This window comes from Octopus bimaculoides, chromosome 11 (assembly GCF_046866305.1).
Source record: "Octopus bimaculoides isolate indiv1 chromosome 11, ASM4686630v1, whole genome shotgun sequence".
Lineage (NCBI taxonomy): Eukaryota > Metazoa > Mollusca > Cephalopoda > Octopoda > Octopodidae > Octopus > Octopus bimaculoides.
Genome location: NC_142938.1, coordinates 77,599,186 through 77,625,539, shown reverse-complemented (window position 1 = coordinate 77,625,539; position 26,354 = coordinate 77,599,186). Strand labels below are relative to the sequence as shown.

General features: G+C 36.1%; 1 protein-coding gene across 1 annotated transcript in view; it reads right to left on the bottom strand.

The window, feature by feature from the left end:
* LOC106883236 (protein MON2 homolog) overlaps positions 1-26,354 on the bottom strand; it is a 704,123-nt gene that overhangs the window by 551,186 nt on the left and 126,583 nt on the right. Inside the window, exon 15 of the mRNA XM_089360635.1 lies at positions 22,006-22,136. Coding sequence (XP_089216761.1) covers positions 22,006-22,136 — 131 coding nt within the window. The remainder of the gene's footprint in view (positions 1-22,005; positions 22,137-26,354) is intronic.

The following is a 26,354-nucleotide window of genomic DNA, read 5'->3' as shown; positions in this document are numbered from 1 at the left end:
TACGTCTTTTTATATTTCTTTATTTCTTTTCTCTCAATCAGGATTTTCAGGAATCTGGAAGAAAACGTCCTGTGAATGGTATCAGTGTGAAAAGAAATTTTACAGGCCAATATTCCTGCTGCCGTAGATATAAGCTATTGATTAAAATCCTTCTTTAATCAGAGCTCCTCTAACAATTTAGAACACACCGGGAACAGTAAAATTAACTAAGATATTCAATAACACATAGAGGAGTCTCCTTCATTTCAATCACCAGTCAGAACTTATTAGATATCTCCATTATCTGAAATTTTAGCCATGACTTTACTTTAAAGAGTTCTCACTCAAACTACTCAAGCATTACATTGTCTAAGATTTGAATACATCTATTCTCTTTTAGCTGTCAAATATATTTATTCTTATCAAAGTATGCAATTGATCTTTATAATTCAGTTTGATGTGGAATATCCTTCGCGCCGTTCATACATAATCAAACCACAGCTAGTTTCTTTTATTTATTTTGTCAACAACAACAACAACAATCAACAGATGATGGGTCAGCCATCAAATGAAGCCTATTAAAGTAGAGTATAGATAGGTTTTTGTTAACCAGAAAAACATACATTTATTCATACATAGATATGTGTGTCAGCTGTGTCTCGATCAAATGTACAAGTGGATAAAGTATTCAACACAGGTCATGGATCACAAAGTTTTATTTGCTGCGGATGTCTGTGGAGAGTATGTGCTAGCATAGAAGAAAGAGAATAATTCTTCATGTTTGAGGTTACCGTGTGGTAAAGAAAGAGCTTGTCAACCTTTTAGGGATATCACCTAATATTAACTAGTAATATTAACTAATATTAACTAATATTAACTAGTAGTATCAGACACATGCACGTGTATATATATATATATATATATATATAGATATGTAGCTTTTCTTCCCTTTTTACTTGTTTCAGTACAGCCATGCTGGAGCACTGCCTTCAAAAAAAAATTTTTTTTTTTTTAAAGCATGGTACTTATTCTATCATTCTGATTTGTCAAAATGCAAAGTTACAGGGACGTAAACACACCAGTTCTCAAGCAACAGTGGGGAACAAACAGACACACACACACACACAGATATATATATATATATATATATATATATATATATATATATATATATATATATATATGATGGGCTTCTTTCAGTTTCCAACTACCAAATTCACTCACAAGGCTTTGGTCAGCCTGAGATTACAGGAAAAGGCATTTCTCCAAGGCGCTACACAGTGAGATTATGTATGTTACTGCTTTGGTAGCTGCAGTTATCTTTTCTAAAAAACATACATCGTTCAGATAGAACAAAACTTTGGTAATCTATTACAGATATACAAACACCTTTATTTGCTCAACATACTAAAATTAGTAGCTAAATTTTCCTCAAATGAAACGATACTGTCTTTCTTCAGAAAAAAAAGTAAAAATAAAAAAGCATATTGGATCAGGAAGTTCTATATACAATCCATTAATGAATCAGAGAGGACAGTCATGAATAAATAAATAAATCAGTTTTACTACGTACTTTGTTCAAAGTACAAAATCACAAACACAGCAAAAATATATGAAAAGAGACAGAGCTGCTTCTGTAACGTGAGCAAGTCAACCTCTTTAATGTTAGAGGCACACTAAAATGCATCCAGTCCATGCTGAAAAATGGTTGGCAAATAGGAAAGATTGACAGGTGTAAAATGGTTGGCAGACAGGAAGGATACTCAGCTGTAAAAATAAGACCATGCCAAAAAAAAAAAACACACGCACACCAGGAAAAAAAATAGGAAAGCATCACACACACACACACACACACACACACACACACACACACACACGTTAATAAAGATTGGGTATTTTTCTCAGTTGCTGTATATCTGTGCCAGAGGGTGAAGGACCCCCAACATGTTATGAAATGCTGTGAAACCCATTGAACGCATGTCAACATGGAAAGACAAATGCTAGATGATGCAGATGAGGAGGAGGGGAAGTGTTGTCACCACCACTGCTGTTGCTACCACCACCACCACCACCACCACCATTTGATTGAGCTGAAGATTAATCATTTGGTTGCTGTGGTTCTCCTAAATGATATTCATCAAAGGTGGCAAATTGGTAGGATCGCTAGGGCATGGGATAGAATACCTTGTGGTATTAACACTATCTCTCTCTCTCTGCCCTCTGACTTCAAATTCAACCAAGGTCAACTTTGCCCCTTCATCTGTTTTTGGCAGGGGTCAATAAAGTGCTAGTCCAGCAAAGGGGTCGATTCTATTATCCAGCCATAAAAGCCATGCCAAAAGAGATACCGCCACCTGATGCAGTCTTGGGGACCATTAGATCCTATCAGATCAGCCAACCATGCCAGTATGGGAAAAAAGATGTTAAATGATGCTGATGACGACGACAACAATGATGATGATGATATCTAGGACTACAATATATATTATATCTTTTTATCTACTTATGGCCTCAACCAACACTAATAAATATTGCTGATTATTGAGACTTACTATAGTGAGTGCAGGTCAGTGAATGGTTAATCCTGCCTCCACCTTTTGGGTATGATTTGAGGGAGATTAAGCAGCCATTTCTAACATATCAAGCAACAGTGTAGAGATTCCCTCGTTGGCTCAACCTGTTGCAGTTACTGTTTAGCAGCCGGATAAAGAAATAGTAAGAGAGGACGGAAGGCAGTTTTTAACAGTAGCTAACTACGAGCTGGTAATCACCAGTTTTGGTTGTTTGCAAAGGGAGAAAGGACAAGACACTGTATTTTACACATCTGTACCATTCTTTTGCAGTGTTAGCATTTGTAGCAAAGAATCTTTCAGGCATCTTCTTGTGAGAAGACAAAATAAAACTGACAGATTTATCACAGTGAAAATCTGTGACAAACCAAATAATTCTGGTGTACCGGTAGAATTCCATGTAATTGTTGTCGTTTAGTGCCAAGTCAGCGCTGATCAAACAAAACTGTGATCAAAGACATTCCAACATTGACCATCCTCTCTTTTTCTATCTCCACAACAGCATTATCCATTTTCTTTTTTATTTTAAGAACACAGTAGGTTGTAATTCAAGAGAAATTAAGGCTGTTAATACTAGTTAAGTCAAGCAAGCACAGAGAGCCTCCCTGTTGGCTCATACTAAATTGATTTGCTATCTACTATGTCCGTAGATCCACTTTCTCCAGAGCAGCTTGATACTTTACCGTTCCAATGAGCTGGCTATAGGCTAAGAAATTACTTCAAAAGTTACTTGGCTATTTATTTAGAATCACCAATATCAGTTGGCTCTTATTCTGCTTTCATTTCAGAGCAAGACCAAGCGGCTGTCATTGGTAATTTCAAAACGGTCTCTTGACAAGAACTATTCGCGTCAAAAACAGCAATCACAGGTTTGTCCAAAACATTCTGAAATCTGGAACTCTAAGACAACAATCCTAATCAACTGTGTATATGTTGAATTTATTGAGGAACATCTTTTGTGACTCGATGCTGTTCCTGTTGCCAACCCTCACCTGTTTGCAAGCAAAGTAATATTTTCCCAAAAATAGACATGTCTCTCATGGCAGAAGAAGTAAACAACCTCACTCGTATAACAGTGATGCTCATTTACAGCCTTCCACATGATATCAAGACAAGTGCACACACACACACACACACACACACACACACACACACACACACACACACGCACGCGCACACACACACATTCCATCAACCATATCAATTTATTCTTTTATTTGTTTCAGTCATTTGACTGCAGCCATGCTGGAGCACCGCCTTTAGTCGAACAAATCGACCCCAGGACTTATTCTTTGTACTTATTTTATCAGTCTCTTTTTCCAAACAGCTAAGTTACAGGGACATAAACACACTAATATCAGTTGTCAAGCGATGGTGGGGGACAAACACACACACACACACACACACACACATATATATATATAACGGGCTTCTTTCAATTTCCGCCTACCAAATCCACTTACAAGGCTTTGGTCGGGCTGAGGCTATAGTGGAAGACACTTGCCCAAGGTGTCATGCAATGGGATGAGAACCTGGAAGAACTATGTGGTTGGTAAGCAAACTGCTTACTACACAGCCCCTCTTGCACCTATTTGTGAGGTTTTGGTTAACTCAGGGTTATAGTAAAAGGAGATATACAATAGGACTGAATTTGAGGCCAAATGGTTGGAAGAGCAAGGTTCCCAACCATATAACCATGCCTGCACCTACTGAATAAATATTCTCTAAAATTTCAGGAAACATGCATTTGAGAGATTAAAAAGAGATGGGTGGGTCACACAGCAAAAATGATGAACGTTTAATGAAATTTAATGAAAAACGTAATCACAGCAATAAAAAAAATGTTTTTTTTTAAAACTAGCATAGGAAACCATTGAAGAAATATTAGACAATTTCACTCAAGCCTGGAAACATTTCAATAAAAGTTTATGGAAACTACAGAGAGATGTATAAAGCTCAAAATACAGTCCATTGTAGCTGTAAGTGTAAGCCAGAGCACAGCATGAAAGTATTTCTTCAGACACAATGTAAATCTCCGAAATAAGATTCAGTTTCCTCGAACGGAGGATGTACGAGGAAAACTATTCCCAAGAAATTTAATCGCTGGAAGCAATTATAGTCAACTACATTCGCATGTAATATGTTGAGTTTGGGGAGTATGTTAGAAAGTACCACAAGGCATTCTGATCAATACTGCAATCATCATCATCATCATCATCATCGTTTAACGTCCGCTTTCCATGCTAGCATGGGTTGGACGATTTGACTGAGGACTGGTGAAACCGGATGGCAACACCAGGCTCCAGTCTGATTTGGCAGAGTTTCTACAGCTGGATGCCCTTCCTAACGCCAACCACTCAGAGAGTGTAGTGGGTGCTTTTACGTGTCACCCGCACGAAAACGGCCACGCTCGAAATGGTGTCTTTTATGTGCCACCCGCACAAGCCAGTCCAGGGGCACTGGCAACGATTTTTGCTAATCCACAACCAGAATAACAGTATTAATAATGGTTTCAAATTTTGGCACTAGGCCAGCAATTTTGAGTAGAGGTGGGAGCAAGTCAGTTACAGCAGCCCCAATACTTGAAAGGTACTTTATTTTTGCATTATTTACATTATTTACATTCGACAGATATTTGTCCTCATCTTGTTTCGGCTGATATGCCCGCCAGCCTTCATCAGGTGTCTTGGGGAAATTTCGAACCTGGGTTCTCATTCCTAAGGTATTTTTCAATGTTATTATTATTATTATTATTATTATTATTATTATTATTACTAATAATAATAATAATGATAATAATAACAACAACATCGAAAAATGCCTTAGGAATGAGAACCCAGGTTCGAAATTTTGCCAAGACATCTGATGAAGGCTGGAGGGCATATCATCCGAAACGTTGTGTTAACAACAAACAAGATGAGGAGAAATATCCATCAAATGTAAATAATGTAAATAAGGTACATAATTCCTCATCTCTTAAATATAGAACTGAACTTCATTTTTATTGATCTTCTCCCCAAAATGATGAAAAGCAAAGTCAACCTCTGGAGAAATTGAAATCAGAGCATAAAATGATGGAAGAAATGCCGGTCAGTCTTTTGACCAGCATGCAGATGGTCCTGCAGGCTGGTCACCGTAATAATAAAAATCCTTTTTACTATAGGCACAAGGCCTGAAATTTTGGTGGACGGGCTTAGTCAATTACATTGACGACCCCCGCCCCCAATACTTGACTGGTGTCTATCTTATCGACCCTGAAAGGATGAAAGGCTAAGTCAACCCCAGCAAAATTTTGAACTCAGAATATGAATCCAGAAGAAATGCCATTAAGCATTTCGCCTGGTGGGCTAACGACTCTGCTAATGATGATGATGAAGACGATAATCTTTTCTACTCTAGGCACAAGGCCCAAAATTTTTGGGGTGGGGGCAGTCGATTAGATTGACCCCAGTACGCAACTGGATTTGGTAGATGGAAACTGAAAGAAGCCCATTGTATATATGTGTGTGTGTGTGTGTGTGTGGATATATATATGCCCCTGGACTGGCTCTTGTGCGGGTGGCACATAAGATGTACCATCCTGAGTGTGACCATTGCCAGTACCCGCCTGACTGGCCTTGTAGGGTTTTCGAGCGAGATCGTTGCCAGTGACCCTGGACTGACTCTTGTGCGGGTGGCACATAAAAGACACCATTTCGAGCGTGGACGTTTTCATGCGGGTGACACGTAAAAGCACCCACTACACTCTCTGAGTGGTTGGCGTTAGGAAGGGCATCCAGCTGTAGAAACTCTGCCAAATTAGATTGGAGTCTGGTGTAGCCATCCGGTTGCACCAGTCCTCAGTCAAATCGTCCAACCCATGCTAGCATGGAAAGCGGACGTTAAACAATGATGATGATGATGAAGATATATTGATAGGAAGGACAACAAAAGAAAGAAAGAGACCTCGATATTATATAAATAGAGGAATTTATATGTAATATATATATATATATATATATATATATATATCATCGTTTAACGTCCGCTTTCCATGCTAGCATGGGTTGGACGATTTGACTGAGGACAGGTGAAACCGGATGGCAACACCAGGCTCCAATCTAATTTGGCAGAGTTTCTACAGCTGGATGCCCTTCCTAACGCCAACCACTCAGAGAGTGTAGTGGGTGCTTTTACGTGTCACCCGCACGAGGGCCAGTCAGGCGGTACATATATAAGATAAGGATATAATCATAAATTGTGTCATTGCATAATGTACATCTTAACCACACAGCCACGCTTGGATTTATACACATATACATATATATACATATATACAAGAAGACCCATCAAGCTGAGCAAAAATTGCAGTCATGGCAGATACCAGTGTCACGCAAATTGGCACACGTGCCGGTGGCATGTAGAAGCACCCATAACACTCTAGGAGTGGTTGGCATTAGGAAGGGCATCCAGCTATAGAAAACCATGCGGAATCAGACTGGAGTCTGGTGCTGCCTCTCAGCGTGCCAGCCCAGTCAAACCGTCCAACCCATGCCAGCACGGACAACAGATGGTAAATGACGATGATGATGATGGTGATGATGATGATGAATATATCTATATATATATATATATATATATATATATATATATATATATATATATATACTTGTATTGCAGCTATTTGTTCCTCTGTCTAGCTCAATCTCATCTGCATAATTGTCATTGTCCTAAATATTTAGAAAGATAGATAACAAGTATAAATGTACATATATAATGTTTATCGGAGACAGAATAAAATTTCTGTCTGCCATACATAAAAGTACAAAATTCTTGAAGATATTCTGCATTATAACTTCATAATTGCCACAATCATCATCATCACCATAATCACCACCATCATCATCATCGTTGTCATCGTCATCATCATCACTTTTACATCCACTTTTTTCCATGGAATGCATTGGACAAAACTTGATGCAGCATTCACTTGATGGATATCCGTCCTTTCCAAGTAAAGTACTTCTTCCTTTGGTCTTTCACACCACAAACTGCTCAACACCCAGACACATTTATTACTGCAGACATAAGCAATATCAAAATACAGATAGTAATCATACGCGTGTGTGTGTGTGTGTGTGTGTGTGTGTGTGTGATATAAGGCAATGTATAAATAACAGTCATTACATATTCATTTATTGTAGTACATCCAGCTGTAAGTCGAATTTACTACAGTAAAAGAATATACAAGAACTATTTATGCTTTGCCTTGTATCTCACTCAGTGTAAAAGACTGTTCTGAGAATACAACCATGGATTTACAATAGAGAAATGGTGATGAACTCTGACCTCAGACCCTGCCACAAGATTGCACAGAGCTCTTTACTAATCTGAAAAATTTGTCCACTTGGTGTATTTGTATTATTATCATCATCATCCAGTGTTTAAAATCTGGGTTTTGTCCCGGTGAATGGGGGTGGCCGGGTCTACCTCAATGCTGTAGCAACAGAGGTAGGCATGATGCAGCCCACCCCAACCTTTGGGCTGACTGGTGCCCATTCTCTCTTGCTATCATGAGGCTTTTTTGAAGCTGGATTTTCTACGGGGAGCATGCCCTTGCTTACCCCCAACCTCAGCTTCTAGACATGAGTGGTCTCAAGACCAAGGCCTCTACCATGATTTTTAAGAAATGTGGTGGAAAACTAGCTCAGGAAGGCAGGGATGCTATTCCCTGAGACCCCTTTTGGAGCCCCCGTACCTAACAGAGAGTTAATAAAGCACTTTGCTCAGATTAACAATGTTTCATTAATAACTCTTTGTTGTTATATATGTGTGTATGTGTGAGTGTGTGTGTAAGGGGATTCTACACAGTTTCCATGTACCAAAGACATACATGAGGAATTGGTTGACCCAGAATTATAGTACAAGACACTTGCCCAAGGTACCATGCAATGGGATTGAACTCAAAACCACGTGGTTACCAAGTGATCTTCTTTAAGACATAACATCAAGATTCAAGGTTAAACTTAATTTTTAGCTGTTTATTGAAAGAACGAACTCTGTGACAGTGTGAAGGACAGCTGCGAGAGGCAGAAAAGAAGGTAGAGATATGAGACCAAAGGTTCAATTCATACCAAAGCAAAAAGTAGCCTTGATATAGAAATTATGCTTACTACGAGATAGACTTAGCCAAAGTGAGATTTTATATACACTTGTTGAGTTGAGAAGACCTGTTGTTTCCTGTGACTAGCATGCCTGACTAGCATGTAAAAAGCACCATTCAAGCGTGGTCGATGCCAGTGCTGCCTGACAGGCTCCCATATTAGTGGCACATAAAAAGCACCCACTACATTCTTAGAGTGATTGGTGTTAGGAAGGGCATACAGCTGTAGAACCTCTGCCAGATTAGATTGGAGCCTGGTGCAGCCTCTTGGCTTGCCAGTCCTCAGTCAAATTGTCCAATTCATGCCAGTATGGAAAGCAGACGTTAAACGATGATGATGATATACACATAATAGATAGATGGATGGATGGATGGATGGATAGACATACATACATACATACACACACACATACATACATATCATTTAAGTATATATGAGGATGTCTAGATATGCAAATATATGCATGAGAAGACAGGCATAAAACAAAACATACAAATCTGCACATTTACATACATACAAAGAGACCGTGTAGTTGCTGTTGAAATTCCAATGAAGGGCCCTTGGATCTAGGTTAGAAACCAGCTCTTTCTCTATTGGCAAGAAATCTTGAAATAAAACGGAATAATGATAGAAAGACAGACATTTATTTTGTAGCACATGATTTGAGTGAGACTTGGCTGCTATGTCTCACAAGACAAGTGAGAAACTCAGTAATGGGCTGGAATCCGTATAGCATTTGTGGAGAAAGAATTCTTCAAAGAATTATGTAGATTCATTTTATTCATTTTGTAAATGAATCATCTGACCTGTTTATCACTGGGTTTAATTATTAGATTTAATTGAGTTAAATGCATTAATTAATTAGCTAATCAAGAAGGCAATACAAATTGAAAAAGACCTGCACCAGTGTGACATGCTGTAGAATTGAACCCAAAATGCTGAAGTTGGAATAGTGAACTTTTTAACCACACAGCTGTGCTTGACATAGACACAATGAGAACAGAATCAACAATATGAGAAAGTAATTTTTGCAATCAAGAATTGCAAAATCCATTATTTAATTAATAGTAAATTAATATTCTTGATTATTAAATGATTAAAGCCAGTGACATACAGCTCAGATTATTCATTAGCAACCAAACATAACAAATTCTTGCAATTCAACCAGATTTTATTTCTTTGAAAAATACATTTCTCCAAAAATGTTACGAATTTTCAAAAGAATGATAGTGCATCTTTTTGACTGCAGGACTTAACCAGCAAGAAATAGCAAAGAAATTATCCTCAAATGAGACCATGCTAACTTAAAAGGAAGTACATGTGAAGTATTAGAGATTTGCAAATAGGGATAGATTCTATTACAAACGGATAGATGAGACCAAAGGTTCAATTCATACCAAAGCTAAAATTTCTATACACAGGTCTGCTAGAATAGGATTGACCTAGGGTTAAACAAGAGCACCATATACATCAGCAGCATCACCAGCATCATTATCATCAACATTTTTAACATCAACTTTTCATGCTTGGATGGGTCAGATGCAGTTCACCGAAGCAGTTTTGCTGTGACCTGATGCCTTTCCTGTTCCTAACCTTCGACAGTTTTCAAACAAAGTAATACTTCTTCATGACAGAAAAATGTTTTCACAAAAGATTAGAAATGAAGTGACACAAGCAAGCTTCTTACCACACAGCCACTCCTGCCCCTATGTATATATATATATATATATATATATATATATATATATACTACACTCTCTGAGTGGTTGGCATTGGGAAGGGCATCCAGCTGTAGAAACTCTGCCAAATCAGATTGGAACCTGGTGTAGCCCTCTGGTTTCACCAGTCCTCAGTCAAATCGTCCAACCCATGCTAGCATGGAAAGCGGACGTTAAACGATGATGATGATGATATATATATATATATATATATATATATATATATATATATATATATATATGATTCACACGACAGTTCTCTGTACCAAATCTACTCTCAAGATTTTGGTTGGCTTGGTGCTACAGTAAAAGGCACCTGCTCAAGGTACTACATAGCAGGTCTGAAACCACATAGTCAAGAAACAAACTTCTTAACCACCACGGTCATATCTTGCAAACCAATGCATTAATCATGACTTCCAAATTATTCTAAATCTGTTTTCAATCAACTTGACCAGTTCTTATTTTCTCAGACACAAACAATAATCAAGTTACCATTATTTATGCCATTCTTCATTAATTACATTATTCAAGGATTTTTCTCACATCTGCTTTGATTACTACTCTTGCCCCCTGCACAACCTCAATCCACCCCCAGTCCCACCATACAACCAGTAACATCTGTCCAGTCTATTTACTTCATCTATAAGTTTTTTTTCTTTATGACATAAATGCCAAATAAAGCAATAACAAAGTGAATCATGAGCTGATGGAGCCTCTACCAGGCCATGCAGCATGCTACAAATGACCACCAAATCGCCTTCAAATCATACCCTACTCTCTTTAAAAAAAATACACACTCTAGGCCCAGGAGTGGCTCCGGGTTCAGTCTCACTGCGTGGCATCTTGGGCAAGTGTCTTCTACTATAGCTTCAGGTTGACCAAAGCCTTGTGAGTGGATTTGGTAGATGGAAACTGAAAGAAGCCCATCGTATATATGTATATATATATATATATATATATATATATATATATATATATGTATGTGTGTGCATATGTTTGTGTCTGTGTTTGTGTGTCTGTGTTTGTGTGTCTGTGTTTGTGTGTCTGTGTTTGCCCCCCCCCCCCAATGTCGCTTGACAACCGATGCTGGTGTGCTTATGTCACCGTCACTTAGCTGTTCGGCAAAAGAGACCGATAGAATAAGTACTAGGCTTACAAAGAATAAGTTCTAGGGTTGATTTGTTTGACTAAAGGTGGTGCTCCAGCATGGCCTCAGTCAAATGACTGAAACAAGTAATAGAGAGTAAAAAAGACTCATAGAATATGGTCAGGGATATATTCCTAGATCAACAAAAAGATAGGATGGTCATGGCAGGAATGCTTTTGAGTATAGTACCAGCTCAATCAAGGCAGATCATGGGAGCTAAATGATAATGAGAAGAATTGGGAGGATCAGCTCACAATCAGCTGACATTGGGAAAATATTGACGGGAATGAGAAATTTTATGAAAATGTAAATTCTCCGAGATATGAACAGATTTGCAATTGACAAAAACAGCAAGTGGATAAAGAAATACCATTTTCCTTTAATGAGAGAAATAAGGGCAATTTACGGTGGAGTTAATAGAGGTGGAATTAATAAATAAAGCATTTGAACTAACTTGAACAGCAGCATATGCGATAGTGATTCGTTTCAATATATGACCATATGTTGCTGATTACAATTTACAATGTGTACAAATAGGTGCAGGCGTGGCCGCATGGTAAGAAGCTCCATCATCACCATCATCATCCTTTAATGTCCTTTGTTCATGTTGGCATGGGCTGGATGGTTTGACTAGGGCTGGTAAGCTGGGAGGCTGCACCAGACTCCAGTCTAATTTGGCATGGTTTACTGTGGCTGGATGCCCCTTCTTACACCAACCACTCTGAGAGTGTAATGGGTGTTCTTACGTATCACCGGCACGGGTGCCATTTGTGTGACACTGGTATCTACCACAACTGCAGTTTTACTTGGCTTGATGGGTTTTCTTCTCAAGCACAAAATAATGCCAAAGGTCTCGGTCATTGCCTCCATGAGGCCCAACACTCAAAAGGTGCCTTTTACATGCCACCAGCACGGGTACCAGTAACACGACACCAACATCAACCATGACTATGATCTCACTTGGCTTGACAGGTCTTATCAAGCACAGCATATCACCAAAGGTCTCGGTCGCTAGTCACCGCCTCTGTGAGGCCTAAAGTGTATGGGCTTCCTGCAGTTTCCATCAAACAAATCACCTCAAGACACTTACAGATGGCCAGGATGAATGAAACCCAAAACCATGTGGTTGTGGAAGAAACTGTTTAATCATAGTCATGCCAGTACCTCCATATATGGATGTGTGTATATGTATTCTTTTATTCTTTCTTTTATTTGTTTCAGTCATTTGACTGAGGCCATACTGGAGTACCACCTTTAGTCGAACAAATCAACCCCAGGATTTATTCTTTGTAAGCCTAGTACTTATTCTATTGGTCTCTTTTGCCGAACTGCTAAGATACAAGGACATAAACATACCAGCATTGGTTGTCAAGCAATGGAGCGGGGGGGATCGAACACAGACATACGATGGGCTTCTTTCAGTTTCCATCTACCAAATCTACTCACAAGGCTTTGGTCAGCCTGAGGCTATAGTAGAAGACTTGCCCAAGGTGCCACGCAGTAGGACTGAACCCGGAACCATACAATTGGTAAGCAAGCTACTTACCACGCAGCCACTCCTCATACCAGTTATGTCATATGCACATCCATTTGACCTAACCAGATACATATACATGCAGGTGTGTGTATGTGGTGGTGGGGCTGTTGTTTGTGTGTGTGTTTGTGTATAGATAGGTGTGTGTGGAAGCCTGGTTTGTTTGAACAGCAAAGACCAAATGTAAACAGTTTATATTTACAAAACTAATCGCATTTGACTAAATTCAGAACACAATCCTAGAAGACTGACAATTGTTCAATAATTTAACAGCCAATTCTATCTGGAAGCTACTTAACAGTGTACAGTCCCAACTTGGAAGCCTGTCAAGCACAGCTTAGTCTAACTCTTCATTATTTAATATACGACAGAACCTTGATTCTCAAACTGACAAATACCAGACATCTCAACATGAGATTAATGTCCTTTCAATTCTCCTCCACTTTAGCAATCCTTTCTAATGTAGGCACAAGGCCTAAAATTTGGGGGGAGGTTGTTAGTGGATTACATTAACCCTTGTGCTCAACTGGTACTTATTTAATTGACCCCACAAGGGTGAAAGGCAAAGTCGACCTCAGTGGAATTTGAACTCAGGACATAAAGACGGATGAAATTCTGCAAAGCATTTTGTCCGGCATCCTAACACTTCTGCCAGCTTGTCACTCTCTCCCACTAGATTTGAGAAGAGAAGACAGAGTTCCTGTTCACAAGACTCTTCTTTTTCTTCCATAGCAGTGGAGAAGTTCAAAATCATGGAATTACAATGTACATAACTTAACCAAAAGTAAAATACCAAGAATGATCTTTATTTTTGTTTTTTGTTTGGTTTGAAAGATTTTTGATGTGAAACAGAGTCAAAACGTTGTTGTACATTGGGGTGAGAGAGGTCATTAATTAATTAGCTACATGACCAATAAAGATAATGAGAAGTGAAATATAACCAGTGAATGTGCTTTATTAACAAAATGACCCTCACAAGGTACAACAAACAACAGTTTTTGTCATGCTCCAGAGTTCGTCAACTCTGGGTCAAGCCACATATTACCCCCAACATGATTTGTCTGCTCCCCTTTCAGTATTCACAACCGCCTCCACCCACAAAGTGTTTGCCCACAAAGTGTTTGACGATGACGACGACGACGATGATGATTACACTCGTCTTTAGAGATGAGCCACCTTCCCTTCTGTAGGTATATTTACATAGTTTCTGTCACTTTGATTTCTGATTGCCAATCAGGTGTCTTATTCTTGGATACATACAGAGTACATACCCAACAATGAGACACCCACATTCGCACCAGGATTATTTGTATCTGAGCTAGTGGCTCCACCACCCTTATCTCCTACCCTACTACTGACGCCTGTAGTAAATTTTACAAATAATGTCCTCATACCAAGATAAACTGAAATCAATGACGTTCCATAAAACAAAGAATATAGATCAGCCATAGAAAGAATTAATACGAAGAAGATACGTACGTCTATGTATAACGTGTTAGCATGGGCATAATTATATATTTGTTCAATATATGTCAACATCGCAAAACAATTCTAAAATCAATTTACTTTAATAAAGAACCTAAAACATCCAGTAATTGATATCTACAGGTACAATTTAAAACTAAGAAAACAAATAAAGAAACAAAATATGACAAAACAAAACAAAGCTAAGCAAACTTTGCTTTCCTCTTAGTTTTACACCAGATTTCCAAGAAGCCAACCAAATGGAATCATCTTGCTCGAAAATCAATTTTTCATTTAAGTAATAAGTAGAAACTTCAATAAGTCATGATAAAACTACAGGTAATATTTTCATATGACGTAGAGATACAACTCTCTTCAGTAGACATTGGCTCAAATTATCATGGAGACGGCTTTGTCTGTTCTTGTTTCTTGGTTTTTTTGGTTTTTGTTTTTGTTATATAATTATTGTATATCAGATGCTGATAATATTAAGTATATCACAAAATACAGCTTGTGCATATTTTGAAATGTATTAAATTCTAAATAACAAATTTTAAACGATGTTGAAGCACATTGTCGTCATCATAGTCATTATCACCTTCGTGTCCACTTTTCCATGATTGCATGTATCAGGGGGAAATTCAGCGAAGCAGATTTCCTACAGCTGGTTGCTCTTCCTGTCACCAAACCTCAACTGTTTCCAAGTAAGGCAACAGTAAGGAGAAAATAAGTTGTATTTTGATTTTCTCCTTTAAAACAATTATATTATTCTTTTATTGTTTCAGTCTCTTGACTGCAGCTATGCTGGAGCACCACCTTTAGTCGAACAAATCGACCCCAGGACTTATAGTTTGTAAGCCTAGTACTCATTCTATCAGCCTCTTTTGCCGAACCACTAAGTAACGGGGATGTAGACACACAGACGTTGGTTGTCAAGCAATGGTAGGGGGACAAACACAGACACACAAACATACACACACACACACACACACACACACACACATATATACGATGGGCTTCTTTCAGTTTCCGTCTACCAAATCCATTCACAAGGCTCTGGTTGGCCTGAGGCTATAGTAGAAGACACTTGCCCAAGGTGCCACGTGGTAGGACTGAACCCGGAGCCATGTGGTTGGTAAACAAGCTACTTACTACATAGCCACTCCTGCACCTATATATATATATATATATATATATACATATATAATTATTAATCTAATATATATATATATATATAATTATTAATCTAATATATATATATATATATAATTATTAATCTAATATAATTATTAATCTAATATATATATATATATAATATATATATGTGTGTGTACATATACAATTATTAATCTAACATATATATATATATATATATATATATATATATATATATATATATATATATATATATGTGTGTGTGTGTGTGTGTGTGTGTGTACATATATAATTATTAATCTAACATATATATATATATATATATATATATATATATATATATATATGTACATATATAATTATTAATCTAATATATATGTATATTTATTTATTTAAGCTGAGCCTCTCCCTTAAAATGGCTAAAACAAGAAAAGAAAGAAGTATTGTTAAATGTGTTATTTTTTTTTAAATCCCATCATAATTTGCAAATTTAATATCTCTTCATTAATTGTAATATCAAGGTGTCATGATCTGAGATTTCAGACTGTAAAATATCTCATTTTATTTTTTCAGGGTTGTTCTATTGAAATGCAATTTATACTGAGCAGAATTTAAACTCTAGTGTATTTAAATTATAACAAAATGAATTCAAGCAAGATACAAAAAAAAAAACATCATTTCATTAATATTTGTAATGAACTCCTTGAATATCGCTTTCATAAATAGAAAAAGTAAGACTATACGCACAAGATATATACAAATAATAATAATAATAATAATAATAATAATAATAATAATAATAATAATAATAATAATAAATGATAATCAATAGTTTAATTGAATGTGTTCCTCCTTATTTTTAGAATTGATTTATTTTCAATTATATGGAAATTTTGCTTTTTGCTTTCCTTATTTAAGTACGTTAATGCAATGCTAAAAGAAATAGTTATAATCAGCAACATTAACAATTATTTCAGTTCCTGCTATAGAATATGTTCGGCTATTCACTTTCACACTATTGAAACTGTAAAATAAAACCAAAAAAATAAATAAATAAATAAAAATAAAATAATAAACCTACCAAAATCTAATTTAGATTAAATTTCTAAATATTTAGAGTATCATTCCACACATTATCCACCCCTTTATCCAAAAGTACTGCCATTTATTTGTAATAATTTTAAGGTTAAAAAGTACATAGGGCTTTCCTGTTTCAACAAAGAAATTCAAGATTTCATTGTATGTACTATTAAAATTTTTCAAACACAAACTCACACACACACACACACACATATATATATATATACACTCATAAACACACACACCATATTGAACATGCATTCGTAAACCTCCATTTATGATGCAAAATAATGAACTGGCAGAAATCAAATTATCCCCCTCCATTAAGCAAATAATATAAAAAGACGATTAAATACGTTATGAATCCCTCACCACCACCACCACAAGCAGAAAGAGATGTTGGATAATCACATGGTTTAATCTCACCAACAAAGCTCAAACATTTTTATGCTCAATCAATAAACGTTTTCCTGTGGATCACAGTTATAAGAGTTTTATAATAATAACTTAAAACTAACTTATTGTATATCAAAAAAAAAAAAAGAAACATGTAAAGTACAGCTACAAGTAATCCAGCAAAACGAGCAGAGATAAATTGCTCATGCAAAAACAAAGAATGCATTCCCATCCAATCAGTCATGCAATGCTGAGGTCTACATAGCAGAGGTCATCTCCACAAACAAACCTAAATACTAGAGCATACAGTCGGTACAGTGGAGAGTAAATTCAAATATCATCTTTACAATCATACCTCTTTCAGAAGCACAGAAAAGAGCAATGCCACCAAACTATCCAACTAAATTTGGAAATTGAAAGAATGCAATACTAAATTCAAAGTTCCTTACAAATTCTAGAATAATGTAAGACATATGAATTGGATAAGAACATGCAGGTTATGCAAGTCTGAGAAAATTTTTTACCTTAATGATTCATAAAAAAATGACACAACTATTTTAATGTCATATCTGTGATTATTAAATGTAGACACTAAAAGGTTCCTTTTAGCATCTTGGAAAAACTTAGGACCCCTGATTTAGTGGATTTAGCATAAAGTGATAGATATGGAAACACACACATATTGACATACGCACAATTTACTTAAAAACCTCTCAGTGAAGCAACTAAACTCATAAATATGTGAAAACCTAGAAACCCTAGGTTAAACAGATTTATCATACTCTGGCACATCATGAAACTTAAGATATACATACACAATATATTTTAGTTTTGTTACAGAATTTGACAGATTTTACAAACTGAGATATTCAAGCAAGTTAGAAATTATGCACTATATTTCATATGCAAGTGCAGCTGCAAGTTGACATTATAGTATCATAGTAATACAAGGATGTTTCCTTGTTGCTCATCTGCTAATCACTATAGCAAGAATCTTCTACTCTGAGTATGAAACTTTAAGTAATGCAAGAATGAGTTGATCCCAACACAATAACTTAAATATCATCCCTAGATACTGCTAGGTCATTCTTTCAGGGTATTAACTTACAATTAAGTTAAACCAACGATTACCTTTATTGAAATTACTCAAATATTTCCATTCTCCAGCACAACAGAAACACAACGGACATTGAATTTTGTTCTACCTTTTCAGATATGAAATGGAACACAAGGAAAATAAGCCAACTAAGGAAGCTCTAGATGGTCACTCAGCCTGATATTAATTACCAAATCTTCATCAAATCACACACTGTTGTCTTAAACAAGATACATTGGATAAGGTAGTCTAGGGCAATGTTACTCAAAGTGATGGTCCGTAGACTGGCATCAGTCTGCAAGCCATCAGCTGCTGGTATGCAGCCAGTTTCCAGAAAAGAAAGAAATATTATAAAATGCTTATGAAACGCTTATGTAATATTTTATTATTTATTCACAAAATAAATATAAGATAAAAAAAGTTGTCAGCTTTTATTATATTCATTATATATATTGTTTCCGGTATAAATTAATGTTATGAAGAAATATTACCGGTCCCTGGAACATTGCAAAAAAAATTGCCAGTATGCCACTTCAGATAGTTTGAGAAGCACTCGTCTAGGGTACATTATGCCTCAAAAGAAACTACAGTATAGCAACAGCTAGAGCATCATTGATCATAATTCTGCTCAAAAAGGAGCCCAGCATGAGGTTAAATAATTATACAAAGACAAATAAATTACTATTGCTCGTTAAAATGAACAAACCAATCAACAGAATAAAGCTGATCACTGAGCTTCTCTCATGAAGTCAATAGAAAAACAGTTGTATTTTCATCTTTGTGGTAAACTGCATGTAACATATAACAAAGGTAATATCTAAGATTTGGAAACCATTGTTGATTAAAACCAAGATTTATAATTCAGCACAAAATGCTGGGGTTTTTATGAAGAAACTTTTTCTCAAACATTCTATGAAAATACCTAAAGTTGACAATCAACAATATTTGGAAACACAGTATTTCTGAAGAAATTTAATTTCATTGCCAATCTATAGACTTAGAATTCAGATTTCCTATTAATGAATAGATTAATATTCATTTTCATTAAAGAGAGAGAAAAAGAGAGACACACACAAACAGACAGAGAGAAAGAGAGGGACAAATAGAAAGAGAGACAGATAAACAGAAAGAGACAGAGGGGCAGAGAGAGAGAGAGAGTCAAAGACAAAAAGAGAGAGTGTTTGTGAAATAGGGAAGCTAAGAGAAAACAGAATAAAGATATTCATTTAATTTTTTGCTTTGTTTTGTTTTGTTTTTTTGTTTGATTTTTGGTTCTGTGATGATATTGCTTCCATAACGAAGTGAAGCCCTGTTATCAATACATTCAGAATTACTTAATAAAAGCAAATAATCCGAGAAAATTAATTTAATCCTTTCTCACTTGTAAGAGTAATTCTAAACAAGAACAAACATGATTTCACTATTAAAATCCACGTGAAAAAAAAACCCCTCATTTTGGGGTTTCTTTTAATGTTTGCCATAATGTGATACATAATGCATGTTATTTTCCAAGAATCCCTCGAGTTGAGAGATTTGTAAATCCACTGCATGGGCAAATTCTGAATCAAACCTGACCATAATGTCTTTTATTAAGACAAAATCCTTCCTAGATATTTTGCATCAATATTGCCCAGCCTTGCACAAAATCTGGTTCTATGATATAAACTTCTTATTTTAAAGAGATTTAAATTCGATAAAATTTTCTGTCACAATTTCATGTTAATTTATGTTGTAAACACTAGCTTAATAATAACATAGTCTTTTTTTTTTTACTAAACTCTTTATTAATTTCAGAATTAAGTGGAACAAAGGCAATGTATTTCATTAGAAATATTGTAACAAAAGGGTTAACGAACCAACAATTAACCCTTTTGTTACAATATTTCTAATGAAATACATTGCCTTTTGTTTCAAATAACTTTGGAAATAATGAATAATTTCATTAAAATAACTTTTTGTCATTTATTATTAAGCGAGTGTTTGGAATATAAAATTAACATGAAATTGTAATGGAAAGTTGTAATTTAGATCACGTTAAAACAAGTTTGTATCATAAAACTAGCCACCATTTCAGGCAGGTTGGTATCGAAAGGGCTAAATCAAGCCAGTGAGGGACCTTTTATGTAGCTACTTGCCCTACAAGAAACAGCAGCCAAATTTCTCTCATATCACACGCTATATCATCTTCAAAGAAGGATATAGTGAATAATGTAGTCTTAGATACATTCTGTCTGAATAAAAGGTATTATGGTCATACAGGAATTCCTCTAATCATGGCTCTATTTCAGATATATTTTAAATTTCATATTGACCAAAAGACTTTACTTTCAATCAAACCACCCATACCAACATTTTTTTTTCCTTTTTCGACATCTACATTATATAATTCTTTGCTTCAATGAGCAACATAATCTTACTATATTTATCTCTTAATTCAGTGCTATTATTACTTAGTAACAAAGCTGTTTTATATTCTGAGATCAAATTACTTGTGATTTTTTTTTTTTTCCTTTTATCCTGCCAGTGTTGATGAAACAAAGTACCAGCAAAGTACTGAGAGAATCAAAGTTATTGACTAATCCCCTCCTTCTGTTATCATTGAATGGGTGTGGTAATAAGGTGCAGAATGCCAGGCTAAACACCAAAGCAAATTTAGTTTCATTTCCCTATGTCCAGAGTTCAAATCTCGTCAAAATTGGCTTCACTTTCCATCTTTCAAGAGTCAGTAAAATTAACACCAAGCATATACCGGGGATCAGTTCAATGACGAATAACCCATCCTTGCCCCCCACTTACAAATGTACAGTCTTGTGTCAAACAGGGAAGAATCATTATTACGTAGTACATGCCATGCCCAAGGGATGCGGCAGTTAAATTTTTACTTGCATATACCAGCAAAATTACCTTTCTAAAATACAGTGCCTGTTCCTTTAGAAAACAGTATCCCAGGTCACAAACCTGGAAATAAACAAGATTTTTCCCAAGAGAAAGAGACAGATGGAAAAGACTACTACCAGTCTAAGCTTGCAAGAAATCAGCACATGTCTTCCAAGTTTATGCCAAACAACCACCAACTCAGCAACAAAGTAGAACCACAATGCCCCTTCAACCATAGCCATAAGTTTACCCTTGATAATTACAAATTCTACATTACCAGAACCCACTTCATGCACCAGTCAATCGACTTTCAGCTTTCTAACACACCATGAAGATCTCATTTTAAACAATTTACTTAATAACTCTTCAACACATTTATATCCTTGCATTTCCAATTTAATTTCTCTTCTATCACTAATATACAATCCAAATTAAAATTTGACCCCAATAACTTCATTCATTTATACCCCATTCTCCTGATCTAAGAGAAACTTAGAAAGTATCTTCCCTTCAGAACAAAGGATAAACAACTCTGGAGAAACAATGACAGGCATGGAACAAAACATTTTCCAGTACTGTATCAGTAAAATACATTTAAAAACCAAATCTATTTTTTTTTTAAATTACATGAAATTACTTGGAATCTCAGCCAAAAGGCTTCTCCACCTTTGAGTTAAGATCAACATTAAAAAAAATTACATTACATTACAAAAGAAAAATTGCATAAATCATTTTGATGGAATATACTCATTATATAACTGTTGTACAAAAGCTTTTCTTCCTTAACTAAATTGCAGCATAAACATTAATAAAATATAAAAGTGAAATATGAATGTTATTTACCATGACAGGACCAACATGAGCACCGACAGGTAAAGATGCAGTAGGTAGCGCAGTACCCACAACAACCACTTGACTTCTTTCAACGGCTTCCATTCCCACTGACTGAGCATCTTGGTTTGCATTCTTGTTAACTGGAAAAATCGAAAAACGGAAACAATAAATAAAATCAGGCATGGCTGGGTGGCTAAGAAGTTTGCTTTAGAATCACATGGTCAGCGGTTCAGTCCCACTGTATGAACATAGTCTCAATCGGCATTCAGAACAATCATTCCAGGTGATCCATGCCTAGTCAGAGAAATTGATAGACAGAAACTGAAGAAGTCTATCAGATTGGAGCCTGGTGTAGCCATCTGGTTTCACCAGTCCTCAGTCAAATCGTCCAACCCATGCTAGCATGGAAAGTGGACGTTAAACGACGACGACGACATGACAGGCTGCTTCAGGTTCATCTAGTTATAATACAGTTCTATATTTAACTGATGAGGAATTATGTACATTATTTACATTATTTATATTTGACACATATGGCGTAGTGGTTAAGACCGCGGGCTACTAACCCCAAGATTCCCAATTCGATTCCAAGCAGTAACCTGAATAATAATAATAATAATAATAATAATAATAACATTGAAAAATACTTTAGGAATGAGAACCCAGGTTCGAAATTTCCCCAAGACACCTGATGAAGGCTGGAGTGTATATCAGCCGAAATGTTGTGTTAACAACAAACAAAATGAGGACAAATATCTATCAAATGTAAGTAATGTTCATCTCGTCATGTTGGATTGTTGAACTCTACGCATTTTTCTTCTCTCTCTGTTTTTTTTACCTCTTAATCCTTTCTGTCGAATGTGTAGGCTTGAAATGTAAAGGACTTTTCCATTCTTCCCAAGCATTAAACTAATACACCTTCTTGTTCCTACACCTGTCTTCGTCTTTTGTTTTCTGTAAATTTGAACTATATATATATATATATATAAACACACTCACACACATCTCTCTCTCTCTCTCTCTCTCTCTCTCTCTCTCTCTCTCTCTCTCTCTCAATGTGTGTGTGTGTGAGCCACAAAATTCATCCCTGACTGCCATGTGGTGGATTGTGTACTTCAGTGGCCCTAAGAGTTATACTAGCAGTGAGCACTTTCCTGATAGGGCTTTCCATGCTGGACAGGTCAAAAGACAGAGACCAGATTAATAAGGACCGCCTGTTCCCAGAGTCAAAGATGAATTTGCTTAAAGCCAACACACCACCTCCAAGAAAAAAAGCAATGTTTACAGAAGCACTGAAGACAAATCAAAACAAACAAAATTTGGGAGAGGAAGGCCTTCCATCAAGAAAACACATCAAGCCCTGACCTGGAACTCACAAAGGAGACAGATGAGAGGAACTCCTAAATATATCTGGAAGTTGGATACTGAGGTAGGGCTGACAAAGTCGGGCTCCCACTGGAAAGGAGCAGAAAAGACAGCCCAGAGTAGAAACCAATAAAGAAGAGTAATCAAGGACCTATGTTCCAGAGGGAGTGAAGGGTTTAAGTGTGTGTGTGTGTGTGTGTGTGTGTGTGTGTCCATCCACCACTTGACAACTGGTGTTGGTGTGTTTACATCCCTGTAACTTAGCAGTTCAGCAAAAGAGACCAATAGAATAAATACCAGGCATCAAAAAATTTTTTTTTTAAGTAAAGGATCACTTCATTCAACTAAAACTTCTACAAGGTGGTGCCCCAGCATGGCCACAGTCTAATTACTGAAACAAGTAAAAGAGAAAAGCTAAAAGATACAAGTATTCCTGAGTGCTAGTATGCTAGATTATTCAATTCATTGCCAGAATATCCAGCTGTAATTATACAATCTAATTAAGATGAATTCCCAGCATACACCCTCATAAATAATGAAAACTGACTGCAGAGAAAAATTTCATTTTCATCACGTTGGCTATTGAACCCACGAATTCTCTGAATCTTTAAGAATTCAGCTGGAAAACATAGCTTCCAACTGCTTTATTATTAATCTTGAAGGATTCCTTCTGAGAAAGAGGAAAATATTTAAGTAAATTTATTTACAAATTCTCTAATTATTGAGAGATTATAAATCATAAATCACTTGATCGTAATGTCAGCTGCTTCTGTCATAGTCCCAAGTTGACTGATGGCTTCAAAGTGAAGATTGGTAAATGGAAACGGTAAAGAATTTGTGTTTGTGTGAGTGCATTTCTGTGTCACTGCCTTCTTACATGCATACATACATGTATGCATACATGCATGCATGCATACACACACAAACACACATACATACATGTACACACATAACAGGCTTCTTTCAGTTTCCATTTATAAAATACACTCACAAGGCTTCAGTTGGATCAAGACTATATTCTTTTATTTGTTTCAGTCATTTTACTGCGGCCATGCTGGAGCACCGCTTTCAGTCGAGCAAATTGACCCCAGGACTTATTCTTTGCAAGCCTAGTACTTATTCTATTGGTCTCTTTTGCTGAACCGCTAAGTTACCGGGACAGAAGCACACCAATATTGAGTGTCAAGCGATGATGGGGGGACAAACATATACATATATATATATATATATATATGTATACAAGTGAGTAAAAATAAATACAAAGAAAAGGGTTTTGTATGATCGTGTATAGAGGAATATATTATTTTATTTAAAAGAGCTCCATCTCTGTCTGTTTTTTATGTTTTTTATTTATATTTTTGTAAAATTTATGTGGGATATAGAATATGGAATATATAATATATAATATAAAAAAAGATGGATGGTACAATGAAATGAAGTATTGAATGTCTTATTGAATATATGGAATATGTCTTATTGAATATATGAAATATTGAGTGTTCAATATAAAGGATTAAATATATAAATATATAAAGGCGAATACGTATTTTCTATACCTTGTGGTATTTCATCATGGCCGGTATGACAGACTACAACAGGCTTCTTTCAGTTTCCGTCTACCAAATCCACTCACAAGGCTTTAGTCAGCCCAAGGATATAGTAGAAGACACTTGTCCAAGGTGCTACACAGTGGGACTGAACCCAGAACAATGTGGTTGGTAAGCAAGCTACTTACCACACAGCTACTCCTGTGACTATAGTACATGATAGTTGCACAAGGCGTCACACAGTGTGATTGAACCTAGAAGCATGTGGTTGATAAGCTTCCTCATCACACAGTCATGTGTGTGTGTGTGTGTGAGAGAGAGAGAGAGAGAAAGAGAGAGAAAGTGGGAGAGAGAGAAACATTATGTCTGTATATTTTGTACAACAGATATTTTTTTCTTTTTTCTACTCTAGGCACAAGGCCTGAAATTTTGGGGGAGGGGGGTCAGTCGATTAGATCGACTCCAGTACGCTGATATTTAAAAGAATCTTATTGTGTTCTTTAGTTTACACCACATCTACTGGTTGTGTATGTTTATGAAACTTTGTTCACAACATCAATTAAACGTGATTTGTGACCATCTGTGCATCAGCAAAAATATTCACTTAACAAGATTAGGGTTAACAGAAAACATTTCAACCAATTCCACAGAGATTCTTGTTAATTCCTCTGTTTCTTGTTTCTGTGGACCATTATACTTCACTATTCTTTTCAATAGTCTTCAAAAATCATCAAATAAATAAATTTTTTAAATGCTTTCATATTTCTAAATTCTCTCGCTTATTCCACTTGAAAATTCTCATCATCAATACTTTAGAATTTTAATGAGCACTCAATTTCGCATTCTATTGTGAAAAAATACGAAATACAAGGGCAAAAAATTTACATTTCCAACTCTTTACTGAATCCCAATTTCACAGTTAAGAATTACAGAATCTTTTTCAAAATCAAGCATTGCTTTGAACATCTTTTTATAATACTAACTGACCACGTGCCATCAATAATGACAACTAATTGTAGTATTTTATATATAAATAAGGTACAAAATAATCACACATACAAACATTCACATACTTCCCTTGTACACACACACACATACACACATATACTCACACACAGTTGAAACGCTGATTTTGTTCACCCCTTCCTTCCTTATTTATCTATCACCCCTTCCTTTCTCTCAGTGCTATTACTTTCTCTCACTTTCTCTCAGTCAGGGCTATTACTCTCACTACTTCTCCTTCACTGAATTACTATTTTTTCTCTTCCTCCACGTCTGGCTTGATTCTGGACAAATATATAAAAACACTATGCTTGTTATTATATTAGGAGATATGCGAAGGCATGGGAGTGAGGTTGAGACGTTTGCCTCTCAATCATATGATTCCAAGTTCAGTCACGCTGCATGGCACCTTGGCCAATTGTCTTTTACAGTAGCACTGGGCCG